General features: G+C 38.0%; 1 protein-coding gene and 2 long non-coding RNA genes across 3 annotated transcripts; 1 reads left to right on the forward strand and 2 right to left on the reverse strand.

Moving 5' to 3' along the window:
- Positions 1-5,101: 5,101 nt before the first annotated feature.
- On the forward strand, positions 5,102-6,058 carry LOC131336537 (uncharacterized). Its single transcript, XR_009202860.1, has 3 exons — positions 5,102-5,620; positions 5,690-5,748; positions 5,839-6,058. It is a non-coding gene; the product is annotated as an uncharacterized LOC131336537 (long non-coding RNA).
- Positions 6,059-6,835: 777 nt separating this feature from the next.
- On the reverse strand, positions 6,836-8,535 carry LOC131297982 (uncharacterized). Its single transcript, XR_009190437.1, has 3 exons — positions 7,833-8,535; positions 7,374-7,602; positions 6,836-7,253 (listed from the first exon to the last, which is right to left on the reverse strand). It is a non-coding gene; the product is annotated as an uncharacterized LOC131297982 (long non-coding RNA).
- A 4,621-nt stretch (positions 8,536-13,156) lies between these two features.
- On the reverse strand, positions 13,157-16,875 carry LOC131336264 (transcription factor MYB1R1-like). Its single transcript, XM_058372052.1, has 3 exons — positions 16,350-16,875; positions 14,486-14,694; positions 13,157-13,819 (listed from the first exon to the last, which is right to left on the reverse strand). Exons 1-3 carry the CDS (start codon positions 16,570-16,572, stop codon positions 13,361-13,363), a joined length of 891 nt encoding a protein of 296 aa, XP_058228035.1. The 5' UTR covers positions 16,573-16,875; the 3' UTR covers positions 13,157-13,360.
- Positions 16,876-17,091: the final 216 nt, after the last annotated feature.

A 17,091-nucleotide genomic window follows, 5' to 3' on the forward strand; every position in this document is an offset into this window, starting at 1 on the left:
ATGCACCAAGAACACACTGCAGTTTTTTTTTTTATTTTAAGGAAGAGTAAGAAATTTATAGATATGCAGTCCGGATCCAATAAGGGATCCCTTACGTCCTTACGGTGCGGGACTCCCTTTTCCCGATCGAATTGCGACGATCCGAGCCACTCAAAGTGTGCAGAACGTGATTTTAAGGGTACTCGCAAGAAATCAGCAAAAAAAATGATCGCGAAGGGCTTGATTGGAGCAGTTTTTTACTGAACCGTTCAATAAAAAACTGTTTAGATCAAGCCCTTACCGATCATTTTTTTTGCTAATTTCTAGCGAGTACCCTTAAAATCACGTTCTGATCACTTTGAGCGGCTCGGATCGTCGCAATTTGATCGAGAAAGGGAAGTCCCGCATGGTAGCACCGTGCGGAATCCCTCATTGGATCCGGACTATATAGATATGATAAAACAATTTATATAGGGGATTACAATACGAAAAACCAAAAAAGAAATAAAGCTACATTGTTAACCTACAAAAATTAAAAGATTTGTTGTTTTGATTAGTTTGTAGTCCTAAACTTTATTGTTTTTCATCACCATCTCTGTTAGTTTTGAGTCAGGAGAATATTTTAACATATTACTTCACATTCAATGGTAGAACTAGAAACTGAAACCCGAGGGGAGAAACGGAGGTGGCTATTATGAATTTGTGGGTGTATGTATTAGGGGTGTGCACGGCCGGGCGGGTCGGGTTTGGCCCCGAACCGAACAAGTAGTAAGAACCGTCTACGAGCCCAAATTTTTTACGTCGGGTCGGGTCGGGTCCAACCAAAACCGAATTAATCTATATGAATTGGTCGGGTCGGGTAAGAAACACCAAACCCCGAACCGAAATCTGATTTTTAACAGAAAATGAACCCGTACCCGACCGAACCACATGTTCAGCCTCGCCCGAGACCCTTCGGGTCAGGTCGGGTTGGTCGGGTTACGGATTTTTTGGCACACCCCTAGTATGTATTAACTTGTTCCATCTCTCTCTTCGCAGAAAATTGGGGAAAAGGGTTTGAACGAGATTGAAGAAGGAACGAAGAAGAACAAGAAGATATTTTCAGCGTTGATCCAACCCCCTTGTTTCGACCACCCCCACCAAAGTATCTTTCTCTCTGGTGTTGAAAAACAATGTTGTTATTCCAAACTATAGTGTAGTTATTGTTTTGTCTTTTGGTTTTTAGAATGTAGTCTTTGGATGATATACAACTACTCTTACCATCACCATCTCAATCATGTGAAGAGACTGTTAATTCTTCTGAAGTACTTTACACTCCTCAAGTTAAAAACGAAGTGATACCGAAAATTAAACAATAATTTGACAATTTAGAGGAGGTTCAGAAGTTTTACAACAATTATGCTAGAAAAGGTGGATTTAATACACGAATCCATTCTAGCAAGACAGGTAAGAACGGTGAAACCATTAGGAAGGAGTACGTTTGTTACAAAAAAAAGGCTGAGGAAAAATTCTAAGGCCACTACACGGCGTCGGGGTTTAACTAGAGAGGGTTATGGTGCAAAATTGTCTGTCGTGAAAAATTGGTCAAGTGAAGGATTTGTTGTCTTCCAATTTGTGGAGGGTCATAACCACCCTCTAACGACGCCAAGAAAAGTGCATTTGTTAAAATCTCATCGTTGAGTGTCAGATGCACAAAAAGCTTTAACCCAACAACTAGCAGCTGCAAATGTGCCTCCACCACCCAAAATGATCATAATTGATCAAGATTCGGCAATGACAAAAGCAATTGCTTGTGCTCTTCCAAATACGTTTCATAAATATTGCATTAGGCACAATTTGAATAATTTTTCTGAAAAAATAAGTGCACTGCCATATAAAAAACATTATGACGAGTTCAAAAAATGTATATGAATGTAGCGCCCCAAAATTTCGGAGACATAAGAAAAATATTGAAAAGAGACTTCCAATAATATTTTTCTTTTTCCAGGCTTTAAAATTTTCAAAGACAATTTTCGAAAGAGAAATTCATAGATTTACTACGTCATCGTTCCAAAAGCCCGTGTCACCATATTACAACTATATCGAATGTAGTTTAAGTATTTTGAATTTGTCAAAATATTACAATTTCCAATAAATCAGAAAGTTCTCAAAATAAGATTGATTTAAATTAGTCAGAGCAACTAAATGATGAAATTCAAAATTGACAATCTCTTCATTGGTCGTCATCAAATCATTCTTTGCCTATGGCCCTGCTGTTCCGTCTTCAATACCTGGCGTTCAAGTTACCAGGGCAACATAGTACCGTAAGCGACGACGCTCAGTAGCCAAAACCCACCCGAACCCATAACTTACAAGCAATATAATATAGTTGAAATGCATTGACATAACATGAAAGAGAACAATTAATCATTTTATTACTATTTTTCAACCTAAGTGATATCTTGGATCTTATTTACAGATCCGTTCCTACCCTTAACCTCCAGCGCAAGGCAACCCAGTCTGATTCAGACAGCTCATTGTTGTGTCCCGCTGATAGCTACCAAATTATTTACTTGGATCTACAGTCGACGCAACCACACAAGAAAGGAACCAAATTTGTTCTCGCAGCCAATCACCACTCACCACTGTGCCCTACCTAGGGTTATGTTTCTCAAACAACTTGGGCCCCTGTTAGCACCCATTAACACAAGACTAGGCCCCTGTTAGTACCCATCTTAAAACTATGACTCAATCACTTTCTCATTTATCCTTTACTTTGTCTATTCTACAAGTATAGTAAAGTATCATGCAATCCAACATTTTAAATAAACATAATTATCATGCTAACAATATTTAATCATGTGATAAAAGAAATCATGCAGTAAAATTAATCATGCGATAAAAACAAATCAAGTACTTCTTTTTATTCTTTTCAAAACTAAAATCTACGTTTACTCATAATCATCTCGGGTGTATTGTCAGTACCAAAATAATTCATGATCGCAATAAAACTATTTAGTCGAAACTAATTAACTTTGGGACTTATAATATTAGTTTTTAATACTCATGGGTTTGATTTATAAGCTAATCTAAATTGAAGGACTAATTTGCAATTATTACATTTCCATTTCAAATTCCAGGGTCGTTATGTTTTTCGGATAAACAAACCGGGTTTCGGCCGGACTTCGACCCGCGACGTCGGTTCGATTATTTTCATACCAAAACATGAAACCATCAATACGAAATATAATATATACGAAATATAATATATATTTAGGGAGGTGAGTTCGGACTACCTCTCGTCCGGTGAGATGGTTTTTCGGAGAGGTTTCGGTGGCGGGTCGGAGTAGCGGCGGAGCTCGGCTGCGACGGTATGGACTGATTTTAAGGCTGGAATGGTGACTGATTAGGAGTTGATTTCTGAACAGTCTTTGGAGCTGAAATGCAGCTGATTTCGAGCGGTTTCGGAGCCGGAACGGAACTCGAGTCGAGGCTGATTTTCCGGGCTATTTTGGAGGCGATTTGAGGTGGGTTCGGATTGCTTCGGAGTTGATTTTGGTGGCGAGCTTAGTGAGCTACGGTGGTAATGATGGTGGCTCCGGTTGGTGGTGGTGCTCGGCGATGATGGTGGAAACCGGCGCCGGTGACCGGAGGAGAGGAGGAGTCCGGGCCGGGCTACCTTCTCTCTCTGCCGAGAAAATAGTTGCTGGGAAGTAAGAAAAGAAATGGAATAGGGGGAGCATAAAGATGGTTTTTGGTTTCTTGCATGGGGGATATTAACCCATGGGCATAGATGATGTGTCTCATTTTGAGGGAATGGAGGAAAAGATTAAGGGAGAGAGACTACAGTTCCCGACCGGGAATTTCCGATCGAATTCCCGACGCCGCGCCGAGCCTATTCCGGCCGCCGGAAGACTGATCGGAGCCGACCAAAAATTCTAAAAAAAAAAAACCGAGTGGGTCCGCGTGGCGTTGATTCTCATGTGGACCCACTTGATTTTTTTTTTTAAATTTTTGATCGGCTCCGATCAGCCGTCCGGTGGCCGGAATGAGCCCGGCGCGACGTCGGGAATCCCCGGTCGGGATGCTCAGACTTTCTGAAGATTAAGGGATCTTGCTCCCTCGGCTGCCGAAATAAAAGAACGGGAAAAGGTTGGGAAAAATCTGGTGGTTAATGGAGTGTACGAGGGAGGCAAAAACCACCGGCTCACAGGGTAAGAAAATTGTAGTAGGCTTAGCCATAGGGTGAGTTGTCGAAAATTGGGAGGATGAGTAATTTGTTTTCCTTTTTTTTTTTTTAGCCGAAAGTATGAAATGAGGAAGGGTAAAATGATCCAGTGTACACACATACACACAATAAGGAATTTACTCCCCGGATACGCATGCACACGATCGATTACGAAAATAAAATTGGTGTGATGACATAAATAATTTTTCGCATTAAATAAACTAACGAGCAAAATAATATTTTTGTTTTGGAAATTATTATTATTTATTAAAAATACCGGGTCTTTACAATGGAATTCCGAGAGTCCTGAAGAGTTCGAAGCAAGATGGGCAGATGTTGTAGGAAAATCTAAGTTGTCCAACAATGAATGGTTGCAGGTCATGTACAAAATTCGTGATAGATAGATTCCTGCATATACGAAACACATTTTTTCTGCTCACATAACTAGTAGTCAAAAAGCTGAAATTTCTCATTCATTCTTCAAGAATTATGTGTCTCAGCAAAACTCTTTGTTGGATTTTGTGACGTTTGATGGGACACTTTCACTTGTACGGCATAATGAATTAGATTTGGATCACAAAGATGTAAATGAGAAGTCAGTCTTGAAAACCTCGTGGTTAATGGAAAAGAGACCGAGTGAAATATATAAACGGATTATATTTTATAAGTTCCAAGAGGAAATCATAAGTTTCAAGAGGAAATCTTTCAAATTGGTGTGTATGTACTTACGATAAGACATGATGATGAACATCGGTATTTGTGGAATGTTGAGAGGGCAAAAATGGAAGGTTCGAGATGTCATGAGGTTTCGGTAGAGAAGTCATTAAACCTTGTCAGTTGCAGTTGTAAGATGTAACCTTGTCAGTTGCAGTTGTAAGATGTTTGAATGTGACGGAATTCCATGTCGGCTAAGATGTTTGAATGTGACGGAATTCCATGTCGGCACATGCTGGCGTACTTGTTTAGAATGCAGATTATGGAACTGTCTACTAAGTACATCTTGCAGAGGTGGACTAAAATAGCAAAAGTGGACTGAGTTATGGATGACTTGGGCAGTGATGGGAAATAAATATTTGACAATTCGGTTTTAGTGTGGTGATAGTGTATCTTCCAACTTGCTTGTAATGTGACTGATGACGCTATATTAAGTGAAGAAGGAACTCAAGTTTTGGGAGAAGCTTTGCAATCAACTCAAAAGAAGATAGCAGTGATGAGAAGTTCTCTCGAAGATGGTTCAGCGAGTAGTATCCAAGTGCTTATTTCTCTTGGAAGTTAACATAGTTTTAAAGAACCACTTCAAATAAGGGCGAAGGGTTGTAGCAAACGATTGAAAGGAGTAAAAGAGAAAGTTGTCAAGAAGAGTGAAAAATGTAATAGTTGTAGATTAACAGGGCAATCGCATGACAAAAAGAATTATCCAAAACTTCTAAACATGTACGTATAATGTCCATTTATAATTTTAATTTAATTCTTTAAATTTTAATTTTTGTTTTTTTTTCTTAGCTCTTCATAAGATGTTAGGTTGAATGATGACGACGACGACATTGACTATGACGATGATTGTAAGTATTTGTAGTAAATTTAATTCTTTTATTGTATTAAATGTTGTCTTTTGTTTCTTTTATTGATATTATTACCTATTCGTGTTTCAGGAGAACGACTCGTGAGAAGATGGCGACGTCCGGAGATGGGGATGAGCTGTCAAAGATTACGCTTGGAGAAACGTTTTCTAATGGAATGTTGTTACCTGATTCATGAAACTCGTGTGTACATTTCCAGCATATTTTCTTGTAGGTTTCCGTTAGTTGTGCTGGATTGCTAATTTCATGAAGTTCATGAAAATTGTGCTGTTAGATGTTAAAAAAAAATAGGCCCGTGTTTGGTAACATCTTTTGGAAACTTGATTCTGGGTGTTAAGCGGTTGGATTTTTGTAATCTCGATGAACTTTGATTGCTTGAATGGTGTCTTGTATCTTTTTTCTTCTCTGGAATGAAATGGACAATGGATGAGAGAAGTTATAACAGAGGATGAGAGATGTTGGTCTCCGGAAAACAGGGGATCTGATAATGCTATATATCTTTTGAAATCTGAAGCTGATTTCTTCAGGTATTGGACAAAAGAATTTGTTGTTGGATAGAACAAGGGTTTTTTTTTTTTGTTTTTTTTGTTTTATCTTGTTGGGTAGAACAAGGTTGTCAAGCAGTTTCAGCCATGATACGGATTTTGGAATTGAATAGCTGCAAGAACACCAATCAAATAGTTCCAACTTCCAAGGACACCAATCTCGTACAATCGAATAGCTGCAATGGTTGCCATGTAGGGACAGATTGGTTAGATTTTTTAGTTCACCAACAGAAGTTGGAATTTTCCCTTCAAAGAGATTAGTATTATCCAGTTGCAACCTCTGAAGTGAGGAGGCTTTAGCAACAACCCATGGAATCTAACCTTCGAGCGAATTGCTACTGAGTGAGAGCAAATTATCAACAATGTAAGAAAGTATCATTACGAGAAAGAAAAAAAAAAGTGCACATCTCAAAACAATTTTGCCAGAAACTTGATATCTAACTCACATCAATGGATTTACGAATTCAATTTAATAATCACACCATAACAACTCAAACCAAAAGCTTAAATTCTAAAGAGCATTACATTCATCCACTTAGTTTCATTACATTCATCAAATGACCTCTTGGCAAGAACAATATGTTTCATTTGTTCACAGACCTAAAACAAATGGCAAAGCCCATAACTAAAAGAACAATCAACAAAAGCTGGAGCTTCAACACTTTGGCTTCAGACAATGTAAAAGACTTCACCAACTCTTCATTTCTCTTCGATAACTGATGGTGGTTGTCGCACAACTCTTGAACTTTTTTGGCCACACTCACATTTGAGCTCATCAATTCCTCAATTTTCATTACCGTTGTTTCGTTTTTTCCTTATAAGCTCTTCATTTTCAGCCTGCAATTTGACCAATTTTCTTGACATAATATGCCTTCCATAATCCATTCCTCTAGCACAAGTAGGGGGGTCATACCATGTAAAAAAAGAACAACCATTCGGCTTCTACACTAATCAAAAACCAAAAATTAGCTATACATTTCACTGGAACCAAACTAATAGCGTGAAAAAAAAATGCACTTTCTATCAGAAATCAATAAAAAAAATTAGCAAATATTAACATACCTAGTAATTTATGCAACCCAAGAACCTTCTACCTGGGTGTCATTTGTCTTGAATGTAACAAGTGGAGCCCTAATTCCACATTTACAAAACACAATCAAACTAGGGCTTGAACGTTGTTTGCTATTACCAGAGCTGGTACTTGTCATGGAAGAAGACATGATCCAACAATGCTCTGCGATTAGGTTTTGCACAACTCCAGCAACTTACTTGCTATTCTAGCCAAACGGTACTGGAAAAAAAAAAAATTTGCACTAGAATTTAGAAGAAAATAGAAAATAAAAATATCGTGCTACTGAGTTCCATTTCCAACATAACTCGATGAGTTCCATTTAACAGAAACAAAAACCATGAACCAACATAATAAGCCAGATTATTCAAATCTGAAAGGGAACCAACATCCAGCAGTTACAGTAACTGTAGAATCATTCAGAAAAAAATTAAAGGAAAACATATGCTTACAGTATTAGCACCAACTCTAATATGAACACGTCACTAATCTGCTTAGCTTTAAATTCGATGTCTATGATCATCAAAAGAAATGTGAATAACCCGTTCATACCGAGGGCCTCTATTTTGGAATTTCATCCACAAAACCAAGAACCAATGGCATCAACATGACATTACGTCTTTTTCCTTGGTTGATCGGATTGCCCAATTAAGGAACTTCAAAGAAACTTTCCATAGATTTCTTTTGAATACTATCAACAGGTCATCTGCTTGAACCCCTGGTAGCCCTGTGGAGCTGCCATTGGCTACCCTTCATGCATTTGATGTTTGAAATCAATACTAGACTTTTCTAAAACCTACTTGAGAAAAAGGATAAAAATGAGTGCACGAGGCTCCTGTTAGGTGGGTCGGGGGAGGGCAAAGTGGACACAGCACTACCCCAACTTCTGAAGAACCTTGACGGATTCAAGAATTTAGCATGGGGACATCGGGCAGCTATATGAACGAACGATTAGAATCATAATCGATAGTTAAACGTAAATAAATTAGCTTAGGGGTGCTTGGCTTGACCTCTTCAAGTGAAAGAAGAGTTTTGGAGAAGAGGAGAGTTGTAGTGTTGAACAATGATCATCAAATCTAGCAGCAATACACATCTTAACTGATCAATCTGAATGTCTCATGATTTGAATGCAGGGGCATAGCCAGGTTATCTATTCGGGAGGAGCCAAAAAAAAAAAAGAATGAAGAAATTCTCTCATTGATTTGATATGGTTTTTGCTATCTTGTATGGCACATTAAATTTATCAGGCTGTTCATTTTCTTTGAAACTAGAAGAGAAATTTTTAAGAAGGAAATATTCTTTGAATTGAAGACCAATCTTAACTTGTATCAAATTTTAGAAATGAGTTTACCAACTAGAGCATATTCATTCTTCTTCCTTCAAAACTAGTTCCACCACCATAGTATCACCTGTCTCCACTTCTACCTCACATGTGTTACAACAATAATCTGAATCGCCCTTAGTCGATCAGTAGTCTACCGAGTTATCAAAAATATTCCTGACCACTGCTCCCGCTACTACCTCCGCCTCTTGCAATTCAATTCACTTCCAAACATCTACTTTAACTCCCGGTACCGAACCCCATCGTCACTGCCATTCTCGACACTAGTGGAAACTCCTACCATCAAGTCTTGATAAGATGCTAGTTCTTCGAAATTATGAACGCTCCACTGCAGGATAGCTTGATTTACATGTTTGAATTCCTTTTTCTTATTGCTTACGATTTTGTGATAATTGATCTCTTAACATGGTGTTAGAGCTTGGTTCTAAGAGGGCTATGGTACAAATATCTTTGTGTCCATTTGTACACCATTTGCATTATACTTTGCCCCTTTGCATTAGCTTGCGCTTTACGTAACGTTCAAGACAGAGTCGCAAGTGTAAATAGCTTAAGCCTTAAAATGTAGCCCATGCTGAATTAATCATACTCTGAGCCGGAACAATTAACATGTAGACTACTCGAGAAGCCTATGAACAAGGGTTAGTTTTATTTTCCCACCTAGCTACTCTAGGGTTAGGGTTAGGTCATGGTGGGAAAGTTATAGACACATTCTCGTACTTTTTATGTCATATATCATGGGTACTTTAAGTAGAATTGGACTTTGATGGTATTTACCAATTTCTTTGCGAAGAAGAAAATGCAGATATATTGATAACACAACTAATCCGAGAGACCAAAAAGTTCGAGAAAATACAAAAAAAAATCAAACTACAAAAAGAAAAGTTGCGAAGAATCAACTTTGGTGTTGGAATCCATCGATCCGCTTGTGAACGTGGGTGGAGATGTGAGTCATCGCCGCAAGATGCCTCCACCGTTGCTACTAGCAAGCCCAGGAAACTGTCGCCACAATCATAAAATGACGGAGAGAATACCCATTCTCTCACTTTTCTTGAAAATAGTGTGTTTATCACGCATTCCTTAACAACTTAAGTTTTTAGAATAGTTGTGAACATATCCTTTTTTTCTTAAGAGGCGCAACGGGTGTTCTTAACCCAAAATGATGATCGGTCACAGCTTCTAAATCCATTAGTGCCTCTATGCGAAAAAAATTCAAAGCAGATTATGGGATTTTGGTTTCTAAAAGCTGCAATGGAGTGTTTGTTGCAAATTCTAGAAGCAACTTCTAAAATCATCTGCTTTTTAAAATTTCCTTTTAAGGCCCCAAAGATAATTTTTTTTTTTTTTTCGAAGCTACGATTTTAATACTTTTACAGGTTTTGAGAAGCTTTGGTTAGGGGGAAAGACAAAAATATTCATTGTCTTTCAAATAATTACCCCTTGGTTAGAGACAAAAGTGACTAATTTACAGCAAAAAAGTTTATTTTGCAACTTTTACAACAAACACTACTCTTTAACTTTTGTAACATTTTTGAGCTTCCTGTTTTCAAATTCCTATAAATTTCCGTGAAAGATCCATAAAGTAGATCAATGCAGATTTTTTGAGTTTCCTCTTTTAAGAGTCTTGACTTTTGATGAAAAATGGAAAAAGCTAGAGTAAGTAGAATCAACAGTTCTCCTACCCACGGTCCACCAGACAGTGGATAATACACACATAATGAAAAAAAAATTAGAATTTTAATACACTTCTCACAAATGTCAATGCACTCCCACAATATCTAGACGTTTTTTTCCATATACCAATGTCTTTTTAACACACATTAATCACTATTCATTGGGACGTGGTTTTCATTTTCCTAGAATCAAAAGTAAAAGCCAACAAAGTAAAAACTTGACAGGTTTCCCACATATGCACTACAACCCAGAGGTTCACTTTTGATGGTCACAAATCCTCAAGAACCTAATTAATGAGTTTCCACTTTTGATGGTCAACAAAAGAGGAGCAAGCCTATGCCCTAAGAACAAGTGGAGAATTTAACAAGCATTTAGGTGAGGAAGTCAAAAATACCTACCGCGGGGCAATAACCAATGCTATGTTTGGATAGATTTTTGAGAATTTTTGAGTTTTATTTTTTGGGTAATGAGTAGAGAGAGAAATAAAGTAATAATTAGAGATATGGGCAATGAGTGGAGAGAGATAGAGAGAAAAATGAGAATAGTAATCAAAGAGTGGAGAGATAAATAAGAGTAATGATTGAAAATATGAATAATAAGTGTTTTTTGAGTTGTAAATTTTTTTTCAAAAACCAAACCAAACAAAGCACAAGGCTTGTCAGTCGTCCAACTTTGAACTGCAAAGGTGTGGTTCAAGTGATCGTAACCGTCGGATAATATTTTTAACGGTCGAGATTGAAGACAAATTAAACTTTTTTTCCGAATTTTTTTTAAAAAATATACTATTGAATGCAAAGATGAACGACTGTGATGCAACTGTAAGGACTCTCTGTCACGTCCATGACCAAACAAATGAGAGGCTCCTAAGGTGGAAGATCGATTTAACCCCATTAGTGTCAAATCAATAATTAAAGCCCTGGATGAGATGGGCATATCCTTTCATAACTCATTCCTCCCTGTCTCTCACGTATTCAACTGCGGAGAAGCTGCGTCCATAACAAAACAAATGAAGAGGATCCTAAGATGGAAAATCAATTTAAACCCCATTTGTGTCAAATCAACAATTAAAGGCCGGGATGAGATGGGCATCCCTTCATAACTCATTCCTCTCTGTCTCTCCGATATTCTATTTTACGAGTTCGTAACTTATTTCTTTATGCGTCTCTCATATTCTATTTTACGAGTTCATTTTAAGAGTTTCAGTTTTGATCCAAACAAACGATCCGAACAAATCATTAAGATCTCTATCTGAGGATATCTTAGCAAAAAAGTCCAAATGTTGAACATCAATAAGCATGTAAACAACTTACATTTTAAATTTAAAAAAAAACTTAAATTGAAAATTGAAAATAAACAGTCTACGTTTACAAATCATTTCAGTATATTTTACTGTCAAAATACAAATTTTTTTTTGTCTATCCATATATATCCTATTGATTGATATTTTAAAAAAGAATGCTCATCTTTGTCAGAACTAGATGAACCACAAGAACGACAAGAATCATATCTTTGCAACCCCAGTGAAATCGAGGGTAGGGTTGACACTCACGAAGAAGATGAAATTTTGGAGGTACACAGAGCCATAGGAACCAAGGGAAGCTGATCCTCTGTGACTCATAGACCCCACAACATGAGTCATTAATGACCCACCTCCATTGGCTGGACTTGTGACAAAAACTGACAATGACACAATGTCACAATCCATCCACATTCATGAGAATGAAATACCCATCACACAAACAGGACCGGGGATCCTGTAGGGCAGAGCGCCCTACGGGGTTATAATGCGTTGCACAGTCGTTGATCTTATTAATTAACGGTTTAAATTGAAAATAATTTTTTACCTGTAAAAGATTATTCATTAACGGTCAAAGTTTAAAAATACATCAAAACCGTTCATTGCCGAGATCAACGGCCCATGTGTTGCACTACAATTCCTGACGGGTGGAGCGCCCTAAAGGATTTCCCAATCCTGTAGGAACAAAAATTTACTTGCAGTAAAATATTACTCCCTCCGTCCCATTTTTATTGTCAATTTTCGTTTTTTGTGTCGTTTTTCAATGCTTTTATCTCCCAATCTATAATGTTTTTCATAATTTTGAAAACTTTGTATTATAGATCTAATCGAGAACTATCAAACAAGATCCATATTGCATATTTTTGAAAATTCATATTGGAAGATATAAGCGTTAAAAGAACAACACGAAAAACAAAAATGGACAATAAAAATGAGACGGAGAGAGTATGAACATACACCGATCAAAGATCTAACCACATGATTCTGAAGTTGTCCAATGTATTTGAGTTCCACAACATCAGACATCAGCAGAGACATTCGCGTCATATCTGACCACATATGATTCTACAGCTAGTCCGATGCACGTGAGACCGACAACATCAGACAATTGCAAAGCCATTCATGTCAATCCGTGCTCTGCGTGTATGTAACATTTCCCAATTTAATTACAACTTCAACATAACAGTAGAATAATGTCCACCAATCACCCCATCATGATATTTTCCCACATCAAGCAATGAAAAGCCAGAGAGTAATATGACTCAACCGAACATTTCTTAGTGGGTAAGAAGCCTCCATGGGTATGCCGAGGGGAAGCTGCTACGCTGTCTACCCCTCCCACCCTTTTTACAGTTAAAAAAAAACAATGAAAACCACAAACCAAACCCCACCCAGATCAGCAACAACCCAGAGAGTACTAGTGCTTTCAATTGTTTTTTTTTTTTTTAGCTACAAATTATATAACAGACAAATAAACACGAATCTCACATAAGGGCATAAAACACATTAGTACAACAAACACAATCACATTGTTTTAGTCTGTACATAACAAAAGACAAATTGCAGATAAACTAACGACCTGATCATTTCTTACTTTATGATCTCTCTAATTGGAATATGAAGCTTCTCTCTCTCACTGACATTTTTCGCCCCTCGCTCGGATATGCTTATCATGCAACGCTGATAACGCTATCAGCATTGTTGAAGCTCGGCATCACCTGAAACGCGGAATGCCTGGACATATGACTCTGATCAGACGACAAAGAAAGCTTGAGAGACAATGGCATTGGCAATGGATCTACCGCAGATTTTTTATTTAAGTTCCAGTTCACCATTGTTGTCCCGCTGGTGATTGGAAGAACTGGAATTGGACGAACGAGCCTCATTGGTTCATGATTCAAAAGATCAACTTGTCCAAGGGAAAGTTTTTCCGTTGGGTTATCAATCTGTACTGGCACTAAAACAGGACCTGGCACTAAAACAGGACGCATGTTCACAGGGAAAGGCAAGACTTGAGATCCACCGATATTGGAAGTTTCGGGTGGAGGTAGCTGGGTTGATGGTGGTAGAAGTGGCTGGGTATTGCTGCCTTGATGAAGTCTCTCTTCTTCCATGGGAATTGGAGTAACCTAGTAATTATCGCATACAGATGTTAAGGCATAGTATAAAAGAGCACACACAACGCGTAAGGAGGATTAAGATCCAATATCATCAAAAGCTAAGATCAAACTTCAAAGCAATAAAAGATTAAACGTGATTGTGAAAGAATTGGCTATGACTGGATTCCACTGAGGCAAAATATGTTTATCCCCAGAGACCTGAAGTTGTTTCCATTCCTACTTTTCCACTCGTCTTGTACTTTTTCTCTCTTGCACTCTAACACCAGTCTCTGATATTTTCTTTCTCTGTGCATTCCCCCCTAACCCAAGGTCGTTGAGTGAACTATAGGCCTTAAAAAAGCATTGTTCCTAAACAGGCTGATCGAAGAAAACTTTTCGACAGCGTTTTCCACAGACTTAATTGAAGAGGACGGCAGGTTCAAATTCAATGATGGTTTGGAGATGCCCTTAAGAATTCCGTCCTCACTTCTTGATGAAATGTGGAATCGCTGATATTTTTTTGCTCCAAAAACAATCAAGTGGAACCAGAACGGTGCAACTAACATTTTCAAGTACTATTCCTGAATCTTGGTGCATATCGCAGGGAAAATGTACGTTTTCAAGGAACAAAATAAGAAGTAATTTCAAGAAATAACGCTGTAACACGCCACAGAATCAACATCTGAACGCAATTACCGATTCGGTAGTGATGTCAAAGAGGCTAGATCGACGGCGGCGACGATTGAGGTTTGTCCTCCTGAGGAAGTACTTCTGAGCGTGGCTGGCGACTTGGGTCGGAGTGCGAGTCTTCACAAAATTCCTCGAAATACCTCTCCAATCTCCTTTGCCTACCTTTTGCAGTCCCAAGAGGAACAGCTTGTGCTCTTCCTCGGTCCATGGAACTCCTAATCAATATCCATAATCCACACAGATCAGCAATTTTGTTCCAAAAGCTCCTCATACACATAATAAACACATTCGAAATGCAATAAAAAAAAAATGGTTGGGATTCCAAAAAATCAGTTTTGCAGAAGCCTCTCAAGGACACCATCATGAAACTAAACCACTCTTTCTATTCATATCTCGTTCATTTTCCCCTAAAGGATTTCGAGGATATAGAAAATTTATTGTTTTTCGAAGAAAAATGAGCTCTTTCATACAATAATCCAACAAATAGACTCTGATAAGTTCAACCAAACAGGGTCAACGCGCCTAAGGACGACCCAAACAAAGAAAGCCACCCCGAGATTCCGCACGGAAACCTTCCGACTAAAATGAACCATCAAAATCAACAATAATCATCAAAAGGATTGAAGACCAATCCTTCTTGGAAATTGATTTTAGCACTCCAAAAATTGATGGAGGGGCTCCAAACGACGTCATTTGTGTATCAACACAATTCAATTTTAGAGCCCCTCCATTAATTTTTGGAGTGTCAAAATCACAATCATTCTTTATACCCCAAAATCTTACATTTATAAAGAGACATGATTAGATACAATACTAATCTACAACAGTTCCCCTACTTTTTAGCCAGTGCAGTCTACAATTCTTTTTTTCTTCTTGATAACTCAGTCCAACTTATGCTCATCTTGACTAAAATCCGGGGAACAATCCCATGGTTCCAATTAAAATCAGAGCCAAAGGTTGTATGGACCTGTGTAGTCTACATTTTACTTTATTGAAAGAACATGAATATTTTCCAATCATCTCCAATTAGCAATACTTGAATGAAATTAGCAATACTTGAATGAAGAACAGGAATATTTTCCAAAAATCTAAAAATGACAATTTGAAACTGGTCTCGTTCCATTAAAGCTAATTCTTATTTTTTAAGTCCTTGTTTTTCAGTTTTATGATACAGATCATTTCCTCACAATAAATCACATCTAATTCAAAAAAAAAAAAGTACTTATGAAATACTCGTACTTATTAGGCCTGTTGCAGAATACATTCTTAAAAAATAAGTACTTATTTTATATTTTCAAACTCAAAAATAATGTAAATGAAAAATAATTTTTCAATTTTTTTTGCACCGTATTAAAAATCTCAATGAGATCTATCAAACAATATCCATATTGATAAAAAATAATTTGCGTAAGCACATAATTTTTAAACTTGAAATTGTCTTCTTAAAAAATAAAAAAAATAAGTAGTTATTCTTCTTTCCGGAACGGAGCCTAATACTACCTCAGAGGAACGGGGTTAGTTTATCTAATCCAAATATATCGTACTACCTCCGTTACTTTTAAAAAACCGAGTAGTCTGCAAAACACGGACTTCAAAAAAAAAATGGTGAAAAAAATTCAAACTTGTACTTATAAATTGAAAGAATCCATTCATAGCATCTATCAATTTGTGAAAAGAAGTTTGAATTTTTTTGACGAGAATTTATTTTTTAAAGTCTCCGTTTTGCGAACTGTACTCTCTTTCAGGAAGAGAGCAAATATTAACTTCATAACTTCTCAATAAAAATAAAAAAACTCGCAGCGAACTGGCCAATTAAGTGTAATTCATTCAAGCAGTTGACGCTAATAAAGCGACGGGAGATCTGACTGACCTCTCTTGCGCTCGCGACTCCCGGAGGACTGATTGTGGATGGCCTCGTCGGCGGAGGCGCAATCGGCAGCAACGTCGGCGGCGTTTGACGACTCCTGTGGCAGCTCGTACTGCGAGAGATTGTTCATGCTGACGCTCTTCCTCATGTGGTCCACCCTCACTCTCACTCCGAACAGCATGAAGGAGTCGTTGGCGCCGGTCTCCGAGCAGCTACCTGACGACATCTTCCCCGATCGGTGGTGATCGGTATTCTCCAGCTGAGGCAATCCGGAGGCCGTACGACGAGGAAGAATTGTAGAGAGAGAGAGAGGGAGAGGGGGAGGGGGGGATATAGAGAGAGAGAGAGAGATGATAAGGAGCGATTGGGTGGATTGAGCGTTGATATATAGAGAGGGAGAGAGATGAGGAGGGGAGACACAGGTGTGACTGGGCAGCACACATGCGGCAAGGGTGTGTATACGTGGCACTTGATCGACGGTTCATCCCATTCCAGTCCGAACTTCCTGTTGAAAACTATGGGTATACCATTTGTTGTACAAAATGGAATAATAAACAAACAAATTGTTATAGTAGGAGTATTTTATATAAATTCAACGGTTCTGATAATTAATACGACAACTCAAAATACATCTTTCGCAATTGTGGCATGCATTTGGTGTACACCAAATAGTGCAACCGTAATTGGGCTTATTTAATTTTACAACATATTAGAGTGCGAATGCGTGCACATACTCGTGGGATCC

This window comes from Rhododendron vialii, chromosome 8a (assembly GCF_030253575.1).
Source record: "Rhododendron vialii isolate Sample 1 chromosome 8a, ASM3025357v1".
In the NCBI taxonomy this organism is placed as follows: Eukaryota; Viridiplantae; Streptophyta; class Magnoliopsida; order Ericales; family Ericaceae; genus Rhododendron; species Rhododendron vialii.

Coding starts and splice junctions, on each gene's coding strand:
- LOC131336264 (XM_058372052.1), bottom strand. CDS start 16,572: ATGTCGTCAGGTAGCTGCTCGGAGACCGGCGCCAACGACTCCTTCATG. Junction 14,695..16,349: donor GAGTCGCGAGCGCAAGAGAG/GTCAGTCAGATC, acceptor GATATTGATTAG/GAGTTCCATGGACCGAGGAA. Junction 13,820..14,485: donor TTGACATCACTACCGAATCG/GTAATTGCGTTC, acceptor GATAATTACTAG/GTTACTCCAATTCCCATGGA.